The 19,874-nt window shown below is 36.8% G+C and overlaps 1 protein-coding gene across 4 annotated transcripts in view; it reads right to left on the bottom strand.

Annotated features, from left to right (window-relative positions):
- BICC1 (BicC family RNA binding protein 1) overlaps positions 1–19,874 on the bottom strand; it is a 272,291-nt gene that overhangs the window by 181,780 nt on the left and 70,637 nt on the right. For all 4 annotated transcript variants that reach the window (XM_044239535.1, XM_044239536.1, XM_044239537.1 and 1 more), the window contains exon 2: positions 11,766–11,812. In XM_044239535.1, the coding sequence (XP_044095470.1) occupies positions 11,766–11,812 (47 nt within the window). The remainder of the gene's footprint in view (positions 1–11,765; positions 11,813–19,874) is intronic.

Genomic DNA, 19,874 nt, shown 5'->3' with positions numbered 1-19,874 from the left:
TAAATTTAATCTGGATTTCAAACCCTTCGACTCATTCTCTCAACTTTTCACTTGGATCTGTGCATAATTAATTTTGATGAAATGATATAATATCTATCACTTTCAACTCCTTTGTTTTCTGAACCAGATGATAGAGAAACAGTTTCCCCTCTCCCTTGTTTTACCTCTGCAAAAGCACTTAGTTCATTCTTTCTGCCCGGAATGCCTTCCCATTTTGCCTCCATTAAGACACTGAAAGTCAAGAAATCACAGATCTGGAAGACATCTTAACCTAATCTAAGCCCTGCTCTCTGCCAGAAACTCTCTTGCAGTTTTATCTAATCTTACCCAACACAGTAATCATACTCAGTTCACATACCCCTCATATCTCTACTCAACACTTTTGCCTCTCAAGTGTGACCTTCTTGAGGACGGGTCCATAGATCCACCTTGTCCCTCTCCAGTCCTGTACCTCAACAATGTCTAGCTCCCAGCGAGGTCAGTAAGTATCTCATGAGGGATATCCTATTGTAAAGCCAATACATAATCATTCACTCTAGCTCATTCTATAAGCGTTTTCCCCCTTTGCTTGGAAACTCTTTGAAGGTAGAAATTATTTCTTCTTTAGCAGTCCCATGGATCCTAGGAGAAATGGGAGAGTTTTTAGATTCACAGATTGAGGTAGCTCATCATATTTTTAATGTATGAGAGAGATACTAAGGTGGAATGGCACTCAAATGAGAAGAAACATCTATCCATGTTCCAGTTAAATACTGATATATGCTATTTCCTCAATTTTGTTAATATCTCCCTCTCAAGGTACTGGCTGAAAAGGGGTAAAAAAAATAAAAATATAAATAAATAAATAAAACAGGCTCTCCAAACCTAGGGAACATGCCACAGAGCTTCTCAAACAGCAACTACTATTGACTTACAATTGTCTTCAAAGATCCCATAGAAAAATTAACAAGAAGTTCTATTTAAGAAAAGAACTTCAAACTAAGTTAAACGTTTTCTCATTCACAGGGGATTAAGGTTTCCTGGTAACTCCAAAGTAAACAGGCACATGGGAATTGAAGCTGGGTGGTTTTATTCTCTCAAAGAAGAAATTGATGGTGAACTAAAAAAAAAAAAAAAGTACAGAAGCTTCTATATATTTGCCAATAGTTGGTTTCATCTCTGGCTAAATTCCTTCATTCCCTACCTATCATCACTTTAACCATTAAGAAGCAGAAAATTGGAATGACTGACTGATAATCTATGGTGACCACTAAGAGTAGCAAATGCTAAGAAAGGAAACACATACTTACACACTTCTCCTAGAATTTTTATTTCACTAAAGGAAAGAAAAAAGAAAGGTAATGAAATCTATATTTTCACCACTTGAAGCGTCATAAGGCAATTCTTTCAAGAAGGAATTTATACCCAAAGAAATAAAAAACTGCAAAAAAACTCATTTGGGACAAGCCACAACTGCTAAACATACAAAATAAGAGAATAACATTCAGAATATTTAACAATTTAATTCAAGGATCATGTTACATAAAGAGTCGTAGAGCAACAAAGAGTCCTCCTTAACCACAATTAAGAAAAACAGAAAATATTTCATGCTGTACTAATCCCTCTGCATGTGAGTTGACTACAAACTTCCCACAAAATCTATAATAGTGACTGAAACAACATTAATGTCAATGGCCAAAAAGAAGAAGGAAATCCCACAACAAAATCTTTTCGGAAAATAAGAACAGCACAAGCTTTTTCCACCTAAGATATTAATAGCAATGACCTTATTATTCCTTGAATAATGCTGGCAACTGACTAGCAAAAAGAAACACACCCTGAATAAAAAAACTATTCACATACAGTACATATATATAGAAAAAGTATTCATCATATACTAGTACAATGTTTTTTTCAAGTTTTAAACACACTGAGGTATTGCTGCTGTAATTTTAGTGACAGGTTTGAAGAAAATGTCCTTATGCCTCATCTAAAGAGCACTGCTCCTTTAAAGATAAAATTTGAGTCATTTGTTGAGGAGTTAAACTACATATAATGCACAAGCCTTTTGAAGAGAGAACAATTATATAATTATTCAAGTAATCAGATGCCTTTTATGTATTTTAGTCTGCATCTTGATTATAAGGCCTCATGACTTCTCAACTCCATCAAGAAAAGTGGAGAAGATTCCAAACTTTGAGAAGCAACACAAACTGTGCAAACTCTCTGTAGGGGCATCTCTCACTTCCGGCATATCCGGTCATCCCTCTGGTTTTTGCTCCATGTTGTCTTCTGTGGATGGGCTGTGTCTGCTTACTTACAGCCCCTTCTCCTTCATCATTCTGGCTTTTCCATGGCCAACTCCATCCCTCGGTTTCTCCCTCACCCATCCTACATCATGACCTTTCCCATTCCATTCCCACAAGCACTCTGGGTCTTAGTCTCCCAGTTTGTAAGAGGTGAATCTCGTTCTGTGAGTTTTCAGAGCCTATCACTCTGGTCATGGCCCACGCCTATAGAAAGTTCCTCTCTGGATCCGGCACCCACATCTAGGCCCATCTGCTGTGCCTGGATGAGCTGGGAAATAGGGCAAGGCAATGTAGAACATGGCTTGCTCCTCTCCTTCACAACAGGATATGGGGAAAGGCAGACATGTAATGAAGTACATATATTTAAAAGTACTATTCAGAGACACAAGCAAGTTAAGAGTTGAGAATAAATTCCAAAATAATCCACCTTGTCTAAAAAAAAAAATGCAAAATATTAAACACATCAAGAAGAAGGTTGCTCTTTAAAAAAAAAAAAGAAAAGGTCCCAAAATTCAATAAAGAACTGATTCATGAGATTGTAACAAACCATTATTTCAAGTCTTCTAGATAGAATAAAATAAAATATCGGAGGTACAAACTTCAAAATGACCGACCCTCAATATGATTTTGAAACATGCTTAAATAAGTTATAAAGGATGACAAAATCCATATCATTTATTTTACTGTATTAATTTGGCTTCAGCCTTGTAGTCGTCCATCTCATGCACTGTAACAACCCCACTTCAGAGCCCTACTGAGCATAACTTGTAGCTTTAGACAGAACTTCTCTCAACTATAGAAGAATGGCCCACCCAAGAGGGCATGATAATTGCTGAGTTAAAGAAAATCACTTGTGTTTTATTAACAATAGTAAAAAAGAATAGTCAGTCAGAAAAGCACTCTTCAAGTTGGCTGCCACCAACTAGCTGTCTGACCTTGAAAAAACTCAATCCAAGTCTATTCAGAGCGCCATCCAGAAGAAAAAAACACCATCACCATAACCAACTTTAAAAGGTACTAATTCTTCTGTGAACCCATTTTAAGTCAATAAAGCTTAAGCTCTTTACTAACTGTCAGAGCATTCACTTAAGTCACACTAAATGGCACTACACAGACCCATTGTTTTATGAACTGTAACCCTTCAGCTGAGTCTTTTACCCTAGGTAACCTTATGGAGTTCATAATGAAGAAAGAAAATCAGTTTGGACTACTGAGTCACAGAGCCAGGTGAAATCTTCCAGGGAGATGCTTTCTACACTTTCATATGCAGATCACCATAAAGGTGACATTGTCTCCAAGCCAAATGTCAGGTCAAGAGCTTAGAGTGAGAGACAGAATGTGTGAGCTGTATCCAAGTGGGCCCTGATCTGTCAGTCTGAAATCAAGTATCCTCATTTTATGTTATGTACCTAGCAATGAATTGGAGGCAACCTTACTCAGCTGGGTGAAGAAGGGCAAGAAATGTCAATTCTTCACATCTGTACCAATGCATAGCTTAGGTAATCTTTACCTACTTCTGAATCACATCAATATCAAAGATTTTCAGGCCTCATTATCACTGTACAGACAAAATATTGTACCCAGATATTGTTGCCACATGGGACCCTGACCCTGAGAGTGAACAGAATGGTGAGAGATCTGAAAATTATGTCATATGATAAATCAGAAACTAAGTATCTTTAGTCTAAAGAAAAGTAGACCTAAAGATATTGTACAAACCATCTTCAAAAATTTTTAACTTCCAAATGGCAAAGCAAGGGCAAATGGGGAGGGACTTTCTAAAAAATTAGCACCGACTAAAAAATGATCTGCCTTGTATACTGGGATCTACTCTGTTTACAACCGCTTTGATACAGAAGGAACTTCAGGGCTTGATGGGAAGTAGAACCAGATGACCTCTCAGACTCCTTTCAACAAAATTTTGTATATGCTATAAATTGACAACAATTTATGCATCTGTGAACAACTTCAAACTATTAGCCATGATGATCTCCTTTTCTCCATGACATGGTAGTTGCTGTTAGTCTTGGTTTTAAAAGTATTAGAAGCCCAGTATAAGGAAAGTACAGAGAAAGAATAAAAATGAACTATAATCGCACAGCCAAGACAATCGCCGCTATCATTTGGCATAACTTCTGCCCCAATCAATTTTCAAAGCATAAATATATGTAAGAAAATTTGAGACAAGCTATTTATATACCTTCTGTCCTGATTTTTATATTTATATACTCATTTTCTTAATTCATTAATTACTTACCAAAAAAAAAGCATGATTTTTAATGTCTACCTAATAATACAAAGTTTGGCTATAGCATATTTCAAGCATTATATGAAGCACGTAGCTTATTTTTATCAATTTTAATTTTAATTATTATACATATTACCACATGAACATCCTTTTACAATGATCTCTAGACACCTCTCTGATGGTGTGCTATGTATGTACATACATGACTGAATTTATCTTTCTTAGATATAAAGACAATTTGAATCATATAACAAAGGACATAATTAAATATACACACATATATATCAAAGCAATTGCAAGGCTCCTCTGATTAGAACTAATCAAACTTAATCCCACCTCAGAAATAGTTAATGCCACTATCTTGAAAAATTGCTTCTAATTTCCCAAATATGCTTACATTTGCATATTATCAGTTATTAGTATAATATCTGTTTACCTGTGCCATGTTAAAATTGCCCTGAAATCTTGATATCAGCCATAAATAAAGAAGTCTGTATCTCAATATTTTTAAATTAAGAAAAATATTGACAACTACAGGGATTAAGGACTTTAATCCAATCAGGGAGAGAATTTTACAAAATAATATAAAAGCCATTTTAAACTAAGACCAATAAATCACTTAACTGGACCTTTCGATTGCCATTCTATCCCAGCCAGGTACACTGCATGTCACTATTTAATCCAGAGTCCTGCCTAGTAACCCTTCTTTAAAAATCTATTTTCATGAATTCAGTTTTTGATTTTCCACATGAACCAGTGCCTTGAGTTTGGTTTCAAGAACAGAGAATATTCTAACTGGAAAAAACTAAGCTTCATCAGATACTGATTTAAGATTATTCACTGAAAAAAATCATAGTAGTAATTAGGGTATACTGACTACCATCAAGCTATGTTTTATAGGAATCTTTTTTTTTTTTTTTAAAGATTTTATTTTATTTATTTGAGAGAGAGAGAGAATGAGCGAGGAGAAGGTCAGAGAGCGAAGCCGACTCCCCATGGAGCTGGGAGCCTGATGTGGGACTCGATCCCGGGACTCCAGGATCACGCCCTGAGCCGGAGGCAGTCGTTCAACCAACTGCGCCACCCAGGCGTCCCAAGGAATCTTAATGGCATCCCCTACCTCCTGGTTGCAGAGAGAGGAATAAAAGACATAATGGGTTTCATAAAGCAGTTGTGTGAAATGGCTGCCAGAAATAAAGCCAAAATAGACAAGACCATAGAACTCCACGTGATTACAGAGCATGCTACAAACATAGGCCCAACATCCAGACTACTCATGTCAGATAAAACACACCTAGACAACTTAGAAGACCAGAGAATGGATGATGAACAAGTTACTTAGTCTTTTTCTTAATCTTTTCTCACCCTTATCTGCTAGATAATAGAGAGCAAATTACAAAGGCATAAAAATGGTATCAAGGGGTGCCTGGGTGGCTCAGTTGGTTGAGCCCTGGACTCTTGATTTCAGCTCAGGTCATGACCTCAGTATCCTGGGATAGAGCCCCACCTCTGGCTCTGCACTCAGCAGGGAATCAGCTTGAGGATTCGCTCCCTTTCCCTCTGTCCCACTCTCTCTCTCTCAAATAAATAAATAAATCTTTTTTAAAAACACAGGATCAGGACCCCTGAGTAGCTCAGCTGGTTAATCATCTGCATTTAGCTCAGGTCATAATCCCAGGGTCCTGGAATGGAATCCGGAATAGGGCTCCCTGCTCAGTGGGGACTCTGCTTCTCCCTCTGCCACTTCCCCATGCTCCTTTGGAAGGGTTGTTCTATTTTTCTAAATCTTATAAATGGTCAGTCATCCCTGTTTCGCCAGGGAGAACCGTGACAACAAATTCTCTCACTGAAACTTACTCTCAGGGCCATAGTGTTATAATCAGGAATAAGAACTCAACATCTCTGAATGTTAGCTTCAAGACTTAACTACCTTTTAGTGGTGACATACATTCCTGATCACTTTTGCTTAAAATTAGAATCAACACTTTAATGCTGCATAACCTTCTCCACACATCTTCGGAACTGTGACACCAAATACTCTTCACTGTATATACACCTTTTTGTAATGTTTGAATTGCGAACATGTGAATACATTACCTATTAAAACAAACACCAAGATTAAAACTTTAAAATATCTTAATTTTACTTACACAGAATTTAAAATGTTTAAGCATAAAGTCTTAATGCTAGAGAAAGTATATCCTAGGCTATAGTTAATTGAATTCATTTTTAAATAATTAAACCAAAATTTATTTCTATTACCAGAGGAATATCTATTCAACACATACAAAAAAATGACCCATGGAAAAAGCAGAAGCAATTCTATAATTTCTGCTTTGGCCCCTGCTCCAATAAAAAGATTAAAGAAGTCCCTAAGATTAACTAAAACACTCATTTTGTGGTGCATAGGGAAACAAATACTCCTTCCACAATTTTCCTCAGAAGATAACACTTGCTACTTTTCAGTCTTAAAATGACAAAAGTAATCTGTTTGCCTTAAAAGGATGAGTTTGAGGGTACTAAAAATACAACACAGTTTCCAATACAATACAGTTTCCAAACTGACATATTTTTTTATAAACTATCCCTGCATTAAAAATGTGTGATGTGTACTTTGGGAAGAAATAATGTATATAATCAGATGCAATGGAAAACCTAGCTTTCATCAGTTATGATGTTGACTGGATTTTGTCTTCTTCAGCCATTGGGATTCAGGATTCCTAAATAAAGCACGGTGCTCTGATGAGTCACATTCGTAGCACAATTGCTATACTCATCCCCACCTAATATACTGTAACACATTTTCCCTCCGATCTGGCCATAGTCATCTCACAAGAAAAAAAAGAACTGATTAAAAGGAAACAGGACAGACAGTGAGTAAGCCATGAACAACTGCCCAAAGAACTGTAAAAATCCTGGCAGATCATTTCCATGTGTTTCAGTTAAAGTTGCCATGAGAGGTGGACAGCGAGCTAGAGAGAAATGATAAAGTTGTATCCCTTCCCTCCTTTTTGTAAGTATAGTTACAGCCAAAGAATAAAAAGTATAATTACTGGAGAACTTGCAAAGCATTCATACAGAAAAACATTTGGAATATACCCAATGTAAACAGTCTGATTTATAATTCTACCAGCCAATCAGAGAATTTTTAAAAAGCACTTTATATGCATTTTTAATAAACACAAACAAAAAAAGGCTAAGAGTATATAAATAGTTCTTTTTCAAAGATGGGATGACAGATTACATTTTTTCTTCTGCATTAATTATATATTTGTTCTAGACAATTTAGAAATGACTTGTAATAAGTAAAAAGAATAAATTTAATATAAACCACTAGGCAGTTAAAATGTGTAGATTAAAGTATGATAAATAACATTTACAGTTTGAGGAAAATTTTCTAATTATACTGAATTTTCCTAAAGAATGATTTCCTCCATTAAGAAATGTTTATAGGTTGAATAGTGTCCCACAAAAATGCCTATGTTGAAATCCTAATTCCCAGTACCTCAGATTATGACCTTATTTGGAAACAGGGTCATGGCAGATGTAATCAGTAAGATGAGATCACTGGGGTGAGCCCTAATCCAATATGACCAGTGTCCTTACAAAAAGAGAAAATGTGGATAGAGAGAGAGAGAGACACACACACACACACAAGGAGAATGCCTGTGAAGACAAAGACAGTGATGGGGAGGACATTTCTACAAGCCAAGGAACACCAAAGATGGTAAGCAAACCACCAAAAGCTCGGAGACAGGAGTGGCACAGGTTCTCCCTCACGGTCAGCTGTGAGGAACCACCCCTACTGACATCTTGTTCTTGGACTCAGACCTCCAGAACTGTGAGACAGTCAATTTCTGTGGCCACCCAGTCTGCGATACACTGTTTCAGCAGCCCTAAAACTAACACAAAAGGTTTCAAAGCATACCACAGGAAGACCTTACGCTCAACTACACCCATTTTTCAGAACTATCTGCCTTTTGGTAGACAGTGCTTGCAAAAATCAATCCTCCTCCATACGCTCCTCTTCCTCCCTCCCCATGACGACAGTTTGGTAAGCCTATGTAACTAAGTTTTCTCCAGGTGGATTTAAGACATGACATATGCCTCCAGGTCTAGGCCTAACACTGGGGCATACTTCCTGGATACTCTTCTTCTTACCAGCTCCCATTTACACATGGTGCTCACCCAAACCAACCACAAAGAGGAGGTCCATTCCTTAAGGAGCAGCAGAGCTACTTCTTAGATGGAATCGGGGTCTTTAACTGATAGCATAGGACAGAGCCACCCACCAATGGGGAATATTCTCCTTATAATGTTACAAAAAAGGAAAAGAAATAACTGTTCTTTAACCCACCAAATCATTGAGTTTCTCTGCTATAACAGGTTAGTCTTTTGCTCTAATAGAGTACCAGGGGAAATAAAACTTTACAAATACACGCGATAAAACAGTATGTAGAAACCAGGTAAATCTCTGAAACAATAAATGTGACTCTATACGATAAGTTCGAGTGTAAACTGAACAATCACTGCTCCGAATCTGAAACAATGTATTTGATGACCTTAGTAGTTTTAAGTTACAACTTAAACTCTTTTGCAAATCTACCAAATCAAATTCTTAAAGATTTCTTATTCTTGAAGATTTTTTCTTTTAATTTGAAAAATTTTTGTGAGAATAATTAAATTTAGTAAAGCATATATTATGATTTTATATACATTTTAATCGTACAAAAATTAACATATAAAAGCCTCCTTCTCCAATCTCCTCTCTAGGGAAAGCCAGTACAAAGCTTAGATGTTATAAAACAATAAGGGTGATCAAATTTTAAAGTCAACTCAAGAGAGATTTTAATTTTGGTTTGAGATACACACCAAGAATCAAAAGCAGAACATATTCTAATAATGACCATATACAGCCTTCATATCTGCCTAATTCTGAGAAAAGAAAATTATTTTCTCATTTCTTATTCATAAATACTTCCCAAATGTCATTATCTGAAACTGGAATACGTGTGAAACTAGAAGTCAGCTCCTGGAGAACAATTCAATACTTCTCCATTACTTCATTCTACTGTAGATGAACCATAATGTCTACTCCTGTCTGGTCAAACCACTGAAAATTACTCTTTTAGAATTTGGAATGTTTGCCTTTTATTAAGTCACAGGTTTCTTTTCCAGGGTGACTATCCAAAATCTGCATGGACTTTTATCAGGAAGACATTCTACTGAACTAAAGAAGAAAATAAAGAGATGAAAACTATTCCCATTTAGTTATTTAGGGACTTCATTAACCTGTGACCAGGAATGGAATCTATGATTCCAATGTATGGTTTGCTGGACGCACACATGTTCCTGGATTCAAACATGTGTTTCTATTTAAACTGCTGGAATGTATATATGGCTCCACAAAGGGTGATAAATATTAGCAAATCTTCTAAGAATGAAGGTCCTTTATGACCACATACACCATGTTTTGATTCAGTTTTTCAAATGTCTCAGTCAAACAAAGCTGAACAATCGGCTTTTTCCATCTGTCCAAAAGCTAAAAAACAATGAAATAAAATCCTTCCACAGATCACATCTATCTGTCCCTTCACAACCAACCCAAAGCAGATCTGTGATTTCTGCTATTTGTCTTCTCCTTTCCTCCCTCATGGCAAGCTTTCCTGAGGTACAGGAAGAGGCTTCTGAAATGCTCAGGTAATGATAAGTTGGATATTAACCATTATCAATAATGCCAAGTAAGGGGTTTCAGTAAGTACAGAAACTTCAACAGGAGCCTAAAGAGGGGTAGAAAACTCTGGTCAGACACATTCTATTTGGCCAGCATAGCATTCTAAAATTTTTTAAATTTAAGTCCCTTTAGGAAAGCCCCCCAATACATATAAGATATTTCATAAGATATTATATCTCACCATGAACTATGAACCCCACGGATGTCATGTGTGCAAGCCAAATGTCACAGGAATTCTTCCAACCCTGTTTAGCTTTCTTTCTTACATTGTTTCTTTGCCCAGAATGCCCTCCCAGCCCACCCAAGCCTACCTCTACAATTAACTACTACTCCTAAGTACTCAAGAAGTCCTTTCTTATCTCCTAGAGCCCCAGTCAAGTGCTTAACCCTCTCTAGCCCCAGACTCTCCTGCTATTTCTACAACTTTACTGCCAGACAGCAGACTAATTTCTTCAGGGCAAGGACTATGCCTTGCTCATTTTAGTCTCTCTAGTGTGTGGAATACAGCAGGTGGTAAATACTTTCAGAATGAAGAAATGGCAATACAAGTACTGGCTGAAAATATTTTCTTCTATATTCTTGGCAAAGAATGAAGAAAATGTTGAAGCTAACAAAAAAGAAAAAAATGTAGATTATACAGAACAAAAAATAAAGAGGCTGTAAAGGCCACATCTGGTTACACACAGGTGATTTCCAAAGGCTTATGACCTTCTACAGCATTATTTAACCTCATCTATAGTTGCTGCTTTATTTCACTCCGGAACATCTGTGTATTTGTTGTTACACACATGCTTTCTGGATCCCAACAACAAAGACACAAATATAATAAATCCAAATAAATGAAAAAAGAACGTGAACTTGAGTCAATCTCTTTGAAAGGACAGGCATCTTCCCTTATACAAAACTCTTACTTTAAAATAGAGCTGACTAGGAATAATCAATTGCTAATCATAGTTCTCACATCCATTTTCAGTCAGGTCCACTCCCAGTTCCCTTTGCTAAATATGACTAGCAAGACTGGCTTCAGTGAATTTCAGAACTCCCAGAGGACAGTCAGGACACACTGGACACCATCACCAATAGTGAGCAAGCAGGTCTACAGGTTCATCTTTCACTGATTATATTACCCCACCCATGGTCATGCTTACTGGAAATGAGGAAAGCTGTGAAGGATTCCTCTCCACATCCTAGGCCAAGTATGTATATGGGGAAAGAAGCAACGAGGGTAGCCATGAAAGACAACCAGCACAGCATACCTGGCATCCTTCACTGCCTCTTTGCCTCATTAGAGTTGCTCAGGAGGAGCAAGAAGTTAGAACGGTTACTTCCCAAACAACATCTCACCCTTTCTTTGCCCTGAGCATCTCCAGCTGTCTCATCAAAACCTATTTGCCTTCATACAGAAGGGGAGCTTTCATGGGCCTTGAGTGTAACCATTGAGACACCGGACTTCTCCTTAATTATCACTAAGAGGCAGGAGTACAAAGCAACTTACCTTCTGAAAAAAGTCTTCCCCACTTTTGCCTTTTCCTTCAGCAGCAGCTGTAAATAAAAACGTATACATTTAAAATAGTTTCTTTTTTTTCGGCCTTTGTATTCAAAAGCCTCTCAAGTATCAACTATGAGAATAACAGAGCAATAAGCGAGATGCCATTCTTGCTCTCCCAAAGCTCACTGCCTCCCTGAACAGTCCTCATCTGATGGAAAGTCACAAACAAAAACAAAAACAAACATACTAATTCAATCAAATATACAACTTCAGATAATTTCACACTTTTTTTTTTTTGTCTGAAAGACCCAGGTCTCTTTTCACACACAGATGAAAGTAATCGCATCCTTAATTAAGGAATGACATGAGCAAATGCAACTACCAATATAATAAACTATAGTGCTCTAAGCACTTCCTATCTGCAACCAATCCCAGGCATAAGGCTGCCTTTTCAATGGGTGGTTCATGCCACAAGGCCTATATACTCTTAGCTATTTGTTCTACACTTTGCAATGACTATATAATCAACTTGGGTTTCAGCTGCCATCATACTACTTTAATTCACTCCTTCATTCACATTTATAAGAAAGAGACAAAACATCATGAGGATGAAATGGTAATAGAGAAGGTCACACACAACAATAAAACTTCATGTGAGATTAATTTAAAAGTCATTACCTTTGAATAATTGTTCTTATTTCTAAATGGCAGACTATAAATATAGGAGAAACCCAGGTCTCTACATTCAAGTCTTATAAGTCTGTGAACCTTCTTTTTAATATGTGGAGAAGAATAAGCAATTTGACTAAAAGAAGAGAGGGGACAAAGAACCAAAAGCATCTTGCTTGCAAAAGCCTCAAACTGCATTGGGGGACACAGCTGATTAAGCACCTGACTCTTTATTTTGGCTCAAGCCATAATACTAGAGTCATGAGATCAAGCCCTGTGTTGGGCTCTGCACTGGGTGTGGAACCTGCTTAAGATCCTCTCTCTCCCTCCTACTTTCCCCTCCTCTTCCCAGATACCCACCCCCAACTCATGCTCTCTCTTAAAAAAAAAATAAATAAATAAAGGAAAGTAAACACCAAACAGGTTTCAAATTCAGGTGCAGGATGGAACAGTGGTTAACCGGAGAAGCACCCCTTGGATAACACAAGTAAATGAGCTGGAGCAAGAACTCCTAGACAATGAAATCTGGAAGCCATGGTACCCCAAACACCTACTGGTCAATACTGATGAGGAGCACTGTGTGTACATGCATATACATATACATGTGTGTATGTGTGTCCAGGACACTTACTAAAATTATTAAAGACTCTTGAGTGTCAATTATACCTCAATTTAAAAAAATTAATGATGACCCAAGAAATGTGGCAGGTCATTCTGTTAGGTAGAAGACTCAAAACTCAAAGAAATTCCCTCAAAGAAATAGCAAGTATTAAAATTAAAATTTTTAGCCATGTTTAATTTCATAGTTAAATATAAGACACCTTCTATAATCTTGTGAAAATATGTATTTTTGCCAACAGGTCATGATCTCAGGGTCCTGGGATCGAGCCCCATGTCAGCTCCTGGCTTAGTAGGGAGTCTGCTTCTCCCTCCTCTCATGCTCTCTCTCACTCACTCTCTCTCTCTCAAATAAATAAATAAAATCTTTAAAAAAGAATAGAAAAGAAAAGTAACGAAGAGCTAAAAAGAAACAAAAAATTTAAAACTCTATGCTAAGGGCAGGCTTAAACAACAGCCTCTCAAAGATGTTCATGCCCTAATTCCTGGAAAGTATGATATCTTACTTTATGCGGCAAAAGGGATTTTGCATTGTGATTAAATTAAAGCTGTTGAGCTTGGGAGACAATCTTGAATTACCCAGGTGGGCGCAATGTCATCACAAGGTCCTCATAAGAGGGAAGTGGGAAGGTCAGAATCCAAGAAGGTGATGTGACAATAGAAGCAGAAGGAGAGCAGGACACGTAACAAAGAAAGGAGAGGTCAGTGGAGAAAGATATTAGAGATGCTACACTGCCGGATTTGAAGATGGACAAAGGGGGCCACAAGCTTAAGAAGAGAGGTAGCCTCTAGAAGCTGGGAAAGGCAAGGAAATGGATTCTCCCCTGGAGCCTCTGTTGGCCCGCCAACACATTGATATATGCCAGTGAAATCCATTTCAGACTTTACAACACTGGAACTACACAAATTTATGTTGTATACCATTATGCTTATAATTTGTTACAGCAGCAAAAAACCATAACAAAAAATGCAAAAAAACCAATACATAATGCCAATACCATTTAACTTTACTTTCTGTACAAATACCATATCTCCAACAGCATGAACTGAGAACAGAAACTGAGCAAACACATGTGAGCATCTCAATCACACACTTCCACAAATAGGTTTCCTGGAAGTTAACACTACCAATTATGATTTCCACTCTCTAATTTGGAAATATGTTAATATTAAAACTTTAAAAAAAGAAAAAAGGAAGGGTGACTGGGTGACTCAGTCAGTTAAACATCCAGATCTTGATCTCAGCTCAGTCTTGATCTTGGGGTCATGAGTTCAGACCCTACATTGGGTTCCACACTGGGCATGGAGACTACTTAAAAAATAAAAATAAAAACAAATTTTAAAAAAGTTTTTAAAAAGAGCCCCTAGGTGGCTGAAGCCCCTGCCTTCAGCTCAGGTCATGTTCTCAGGGTCCTAGGATCCAGCTCCGCACTGGGAATCTCTGCTCAGCAGGGAGCCTGCTTCCTCCTCTCTCTCTCTGCCGGCCTCTCTGCCTACTTGTGATCTCTCTCTGTCAAATAAACAAAAAAAATCTTTAAAAAATGTTTTTAAAAAACCATAAAAAGCAAATTTGACGAAAACAAAAACAAAAATAAAAACAAAACAAAACAACAACAACAACAAAACCAAAGCTTATACTTTCTAAATAAACTGGAAAATGTGGATGATCCTACCTAGAGGGGCTACCTAGGCAAGACAAAAGGTCTAGTACCCAAACCTAATAAGTGCATTGGGGGCATTTCAACTTGGCCCTCTCTTAGGCTTTCTCTTTATCTCTAAAGCAAAAAACAGTTTGAAGTGTCCCTACTTAGTGACAAAATCGCTTGGTGATCAAAATTGCATAGTGTGGCACAAAGATCTGATAAAAATTCTAGTGACATTGAGGAAACACTTCTTTGAAAAGAAACTTTGGAGTCAAAGATATTTTCAAAGGCCTATGAAGCAAGACAGGCCTATCAAGACAACTTTCACCCACAGGGAACTCCTTCACAACATAGAACTCATCATTTAAATTTCATAATACAAGTACACTTTATTACAGACATTTCCTTTAGGACACTTATTTTGCTCCTGATAAACTCATTATGTCACAACCTTGAAATGCCCCTTCATTCCAAGTCCAGCTAAACAGACTTCACAGAATGGCCTTTCAATCCCTGCATGAATAAAAAGAGGGAGAGAGGATTTTCCTTAGACTCAAATTATAATTAACTATGTTCTAGAAAAACATCTAAAATTTAAAAGAAACCTGCACCTTTAGCAACCTTAGGAGATCAAGGGAAAGAGAAAGAGAAAGCCATACTCAATGGCACCAAAAACACTCATACTGAAATTCTTTGGCCTTTTTCCTTCCAAGTATTGACATATAAGAAACTCCCAATCTAAGCCTGATTTCCCCCTAAATCCTGAGTAGTGTCTATTCCTTAAGCCCACCAAGCACCCTAGTAAGAGACTCCGACCAGATGCTAGTAAGATCATTGTCTCAGGTACAAACCATGGTTAGACCACGTCATAGGCACTATATATATAGTAACTATTCCTTATCTCATTCCCAGGTTGCTCAGTCTCCTGCCAGCCTTTAGTGACCCCATGCAGGCAAAGCTGTCAAGGCCACAGAAGCCAATTAAAAGAGAAGGACATAACACCAAAAGCATTCTCTCAGCCACACCAATGTAGGATCCTCCCTGCTCAAATCTGAGAGCTCAGTTCTCAAATAGTCCAAATTCCTCAGTATTAAAATATAAACTCCTCTGAAGAAGTGAGAGATTGTGGGGAGGAGGTTTGCAGAATATTTACCTCTCAGTATAAACTTAGGTATTTAATAAGTTCATTTTGCAGAAAAGAATAAAAAGTAGTTCCCTCTTTCATTCCATGAATATTTAAGTCCTGTACTGGTCAATCAAAATTGGCAAGGCCCTGATCTCATTCAACTTACAACCTTGGTCCATATAGTCAGAGTCACCCACTAATAAGATTAAGCCAAAATCAAAATTTAATTTTAGTGACAACTTCCCAAAGATCTTTTCATGGTAACAGCTTCCCCCAAATTAAACTTAATAGAAACTTAATTTAGCTATTCTCATTCAGAACAATGTACTAAAAAGCTACTCATTTTACTCTTAATCCAACACTACAGCTGGGCAGCTCCCACCAGGCCTGAAGAACACAGGGTACTTTTAGGAAGACCATATAAAAGGTGGATAAAAAAAAAAAAAAAATAGAAAAGAAAAGAAAAAAAACCACATGAGATATGATAATATCTTGACTCAATGGTTGTCTTTTCACTATGGTTGGAGAGGCAAATACTGCCTGTGAAATGAGCCAAGCCATCCTGATGTTGTGACATTCCTTGACCTTTGAAGTCTGACTATATATTTTGTGGTTTTAACAGTTCTGTTGAGTCTTCATATTCTTATAAACTGAACACCCTCATCTTTTTTATTCCACAGTATCATGAACACACATAAAATGATTTAGCAGGCTTTCTCTGTCTTTATAACATGACCTCTACCTGATGTTCCAAAATTTAGTCATTTGATTGTAAAATCCCTGGATTATTCTTGCCAATGAAAGCAACTGTCTTTATTTTCATGACATAGAACTTCAAGAATAAATTACTTCAATACTACTGAAACATGGCTGTGCAGGTAAAGCATTTCATATTTTAAGCTGAACAATTCATTTTTATGTTTATTATAATTTCTCCAATGCTTTGCCATATTTTATTTGATATTTTTGCTTCACAAGAAATATGGGATGGCAAAATCCATAGCCAATAAAAACAGCAAAAGTTGAAACAGGTGTAAACTATTATACTCCCCCAAACTACAGGGTAAATTTAGTTAATTACTGAATTAAACGGGGGGGGGGGGACTCAATTTAAAATTCTTAAGGCATATGGAAACTTGTTTAAATATCCCTTTCACTCTAAAATGCTTTTCTAGTATAACATCTAATGCTTTCTGGAGTCAAATCTAAAAAAACAAGGATTATGTATTCACATTTAAAAGACAGAATGGAATATCTTTAAAAACTCGCTGGACAGGCAATGGGTTTTTTCCTCAACCCTGTGGAATCTGAGCCAAAACAAACAAAACAAACAAACAAAACAGTTCAATATAAAAATAAATGAGAAGTAATTCTTCAACTCTATGAAGATTCAAGGCATTTCTCCCTTTTTCTTAACACAACCCAACTGTGGCACATTTGCAACCAAGAAGGCTGCTGTATGTGAAGGTCATATAAATGTGAAAATAAATGTGAACATTTAGGTACCCTGATTCTCCAGCAAAAGTACTAAAATTTTAAAACATTCACTTATCAGATCAATTTAATGAATATGCTAAAAGAGCTATGTGAGATATTTTATTCTGTATATTATTGTTTTCAGAAAACTTCCATGACAATTGAGCCAATTTCACTGAAAGAGGAATCATAAAAAGATGAAGAAGATGCAGTTATTATATACTTCCAAAGAACTTTTTATTTTCATGAATCATATCTAACACTCATATCTAAGAGTGGCATATAAAGTTCTGAGAATTGATTGAATAGTAGACATTAAGTCCATTTTTAAAGTTCCTTCAATTCTCAAAGTTATTCAAATACCTAGTAAACTGAAAAACACTCTAAGTTTAAACATCAGTAATGAAGAATGGCTTCTGAAAGTTATATATCACAGTAAGTGTGAGGATTTTCAGACCTCATCTTTCCTAAAATTCCCTACCTGCTTTCAGGGACCACATGAACAAATGAACAAATCAAATTTACCTGCTTTAAAAAAATTTAAAAGCAAGAAAAGCATGTAGCCCTGTAGAGAAAAATCAAGAAGAAACAAACAAAAGTATTTTTTTTTCCTTCAAATAGTGGTTGGTAATTTGAGAATGAATTTCTTCTTCAGTTTAATGCTTTTCTTAAATATTGTTTTTGTTGTTGTTGTTGTTGTTTTGCAGTTAAAACTGCCCATGTTCAGAAGAGACAGGAGGAAGATGGTAGTGGAGTAGGAGGTCTCTAGTCTTGCCTCATCCCAGGAAAACAACTACACAAAACTATCAAATAATCATAAATACCCCAGGAATTGACCTGAAGACTGTCAGAACAAACTCCACAACGAAAGGTAGAGAAGAGGCCACATCAAGGAGCACATGCAGCATACACTGGAGATACTCTCTAAAGTGTCAGGACCTTGAGAAAAACACTACAGGGCACTATAGGGCCTCTTTTTCATAAGATTATCAAGAGCAGGAAACATAGTTGACTTTTCTAACAGAGAAGCAAGCATGGAGACTAGACGAAATGAGAAGATAGAGGAATCTGTCCCAAATGGAAGAACAAGACAAAGCCATAACCAGAGATCTAAATGAGAGCAGATATAACTAACATTCCTGATAAAGAATTTAAAGTAATTGGGGTGCCTGGGTGGCTCAGTGGGTTAAGCCTCTGCCTTCAGCTCAGGTCATGATCCCAGAGTGCTGGGATCGAGCCCTGCATCGGGCTCTCTGCTCAGCTGGGGGCCTGCATCCCCCACCTCTCTCTACCTGCCTCTCTGCCTACTTGTGATCTATCCCTCTGTCCAGTAAATAAATAAAATCTTTTAAAAAATTTAAAAAATTAAAAAAAATAAAAGATTTAAAGTAATGATCATCAATGGACAGGAAAAAAGAGTGGAAGACATGAGTGAGACCCTTAACACAGAGATAAGGAGTAATATAGCAGAGATAAAGACTCAATAAACAAAATCTGAAACATGCTTGGTAGAATAAACAGCAGGTGGGGGCACCTGTGTAGCTCAGATGGTTAAGCATCTGCCATCGGCTCAGGTCATGATCTCAGGGTCATGGGATCAAGCCCCACACTGGGCTACCTCAGGGGAGGCTACTTCTCCCTTCGCCTTTGTCTGCTGTTCCCCCTGCTGTGTGCTCACCCTCTCTCTTTCTGACAAATAAATAAATAAAATATTTTTAAAAAAAGAAAGAAAGAAAAAGAATAAACAGCAGGCTGGAAGAAGCAGAGGAAGAAATCCATGACTTAGAAGACAGAGTAATGGAAAGTAAGCTGAACAAAAGAGAGAAAAAAAGTATTCTTCAAAATGAAAATCTACATATGGAACTCAGTGTTTCCATCAAATGTAATAACATTTTTATTGTAGGAGTCTTCGAAGACAATACAATAAAAAGAGGGCAGAAAATTTATTTGAAGAAGTAATAGTTAAAAACTTCCCTAGTCTGGAGAAAGAAACATATCCAGATCCAGGAGGCAGAAAACATCCAACAGAATAAACAAAAGCAGCTCCACACCAAAATATATTATAATTAAAATTACAAAATAAAATGATTAAGAAAACATTTATAAGTAACAAAACAAAAGAAGTCAGTAATTCACAAGGGAGAACCCATAAGGCAGAAACTCTCCAAGCTACAAGAAAGTGGCATAATATACTGAAAGTGCTGAACTGGAGAAATCTGTAGCCAAGAATATTCTACCCAGCAAGGATATCATTCAGTAGAGATAGTTTCTCAGACAAACAAAAGCCAAAAGAGTTCATGACCACTGCAAGAAATACTAAAGGAGACTGTAAGTGGAAAGGAAAGACCTAATGTGACAATATGAAGAAAACAAAAAAAGCAGTAAAAATTAGTATTTCTTTTAAAAAAAAAATTTAGTCAAGGAACTCAAAAAAGGATATAAAATATGACAACATATACCTGAAACATTGGCAGAAGAGGAGTAAAGAATGGTTCAAACATGAATGACCATCAATTTCATATATATTGTTATATTCAGAACATGTTATATACCAACCTAGTGGTAATCACAAATCAAAAATCG

The sequence above is a fragment of the Neovison vison genome, chromosome 2 (assembly GCF_020171115.1).
Source record: "Neovison vison isolate M4711 chromosome 2, ASM_NN_V1, whole genome shotgun sequence".
NCBI lineage: Eukaryota > Metazoa > Chordata > Mammalia > Carnivora > Mustelidae > Neogale > Neogale vison.
The sequence above is the reverse complement of the archived record's forward strand: the minus strand, read 5'-3'. Positions and strand labels throughout refer to the sequence as shown.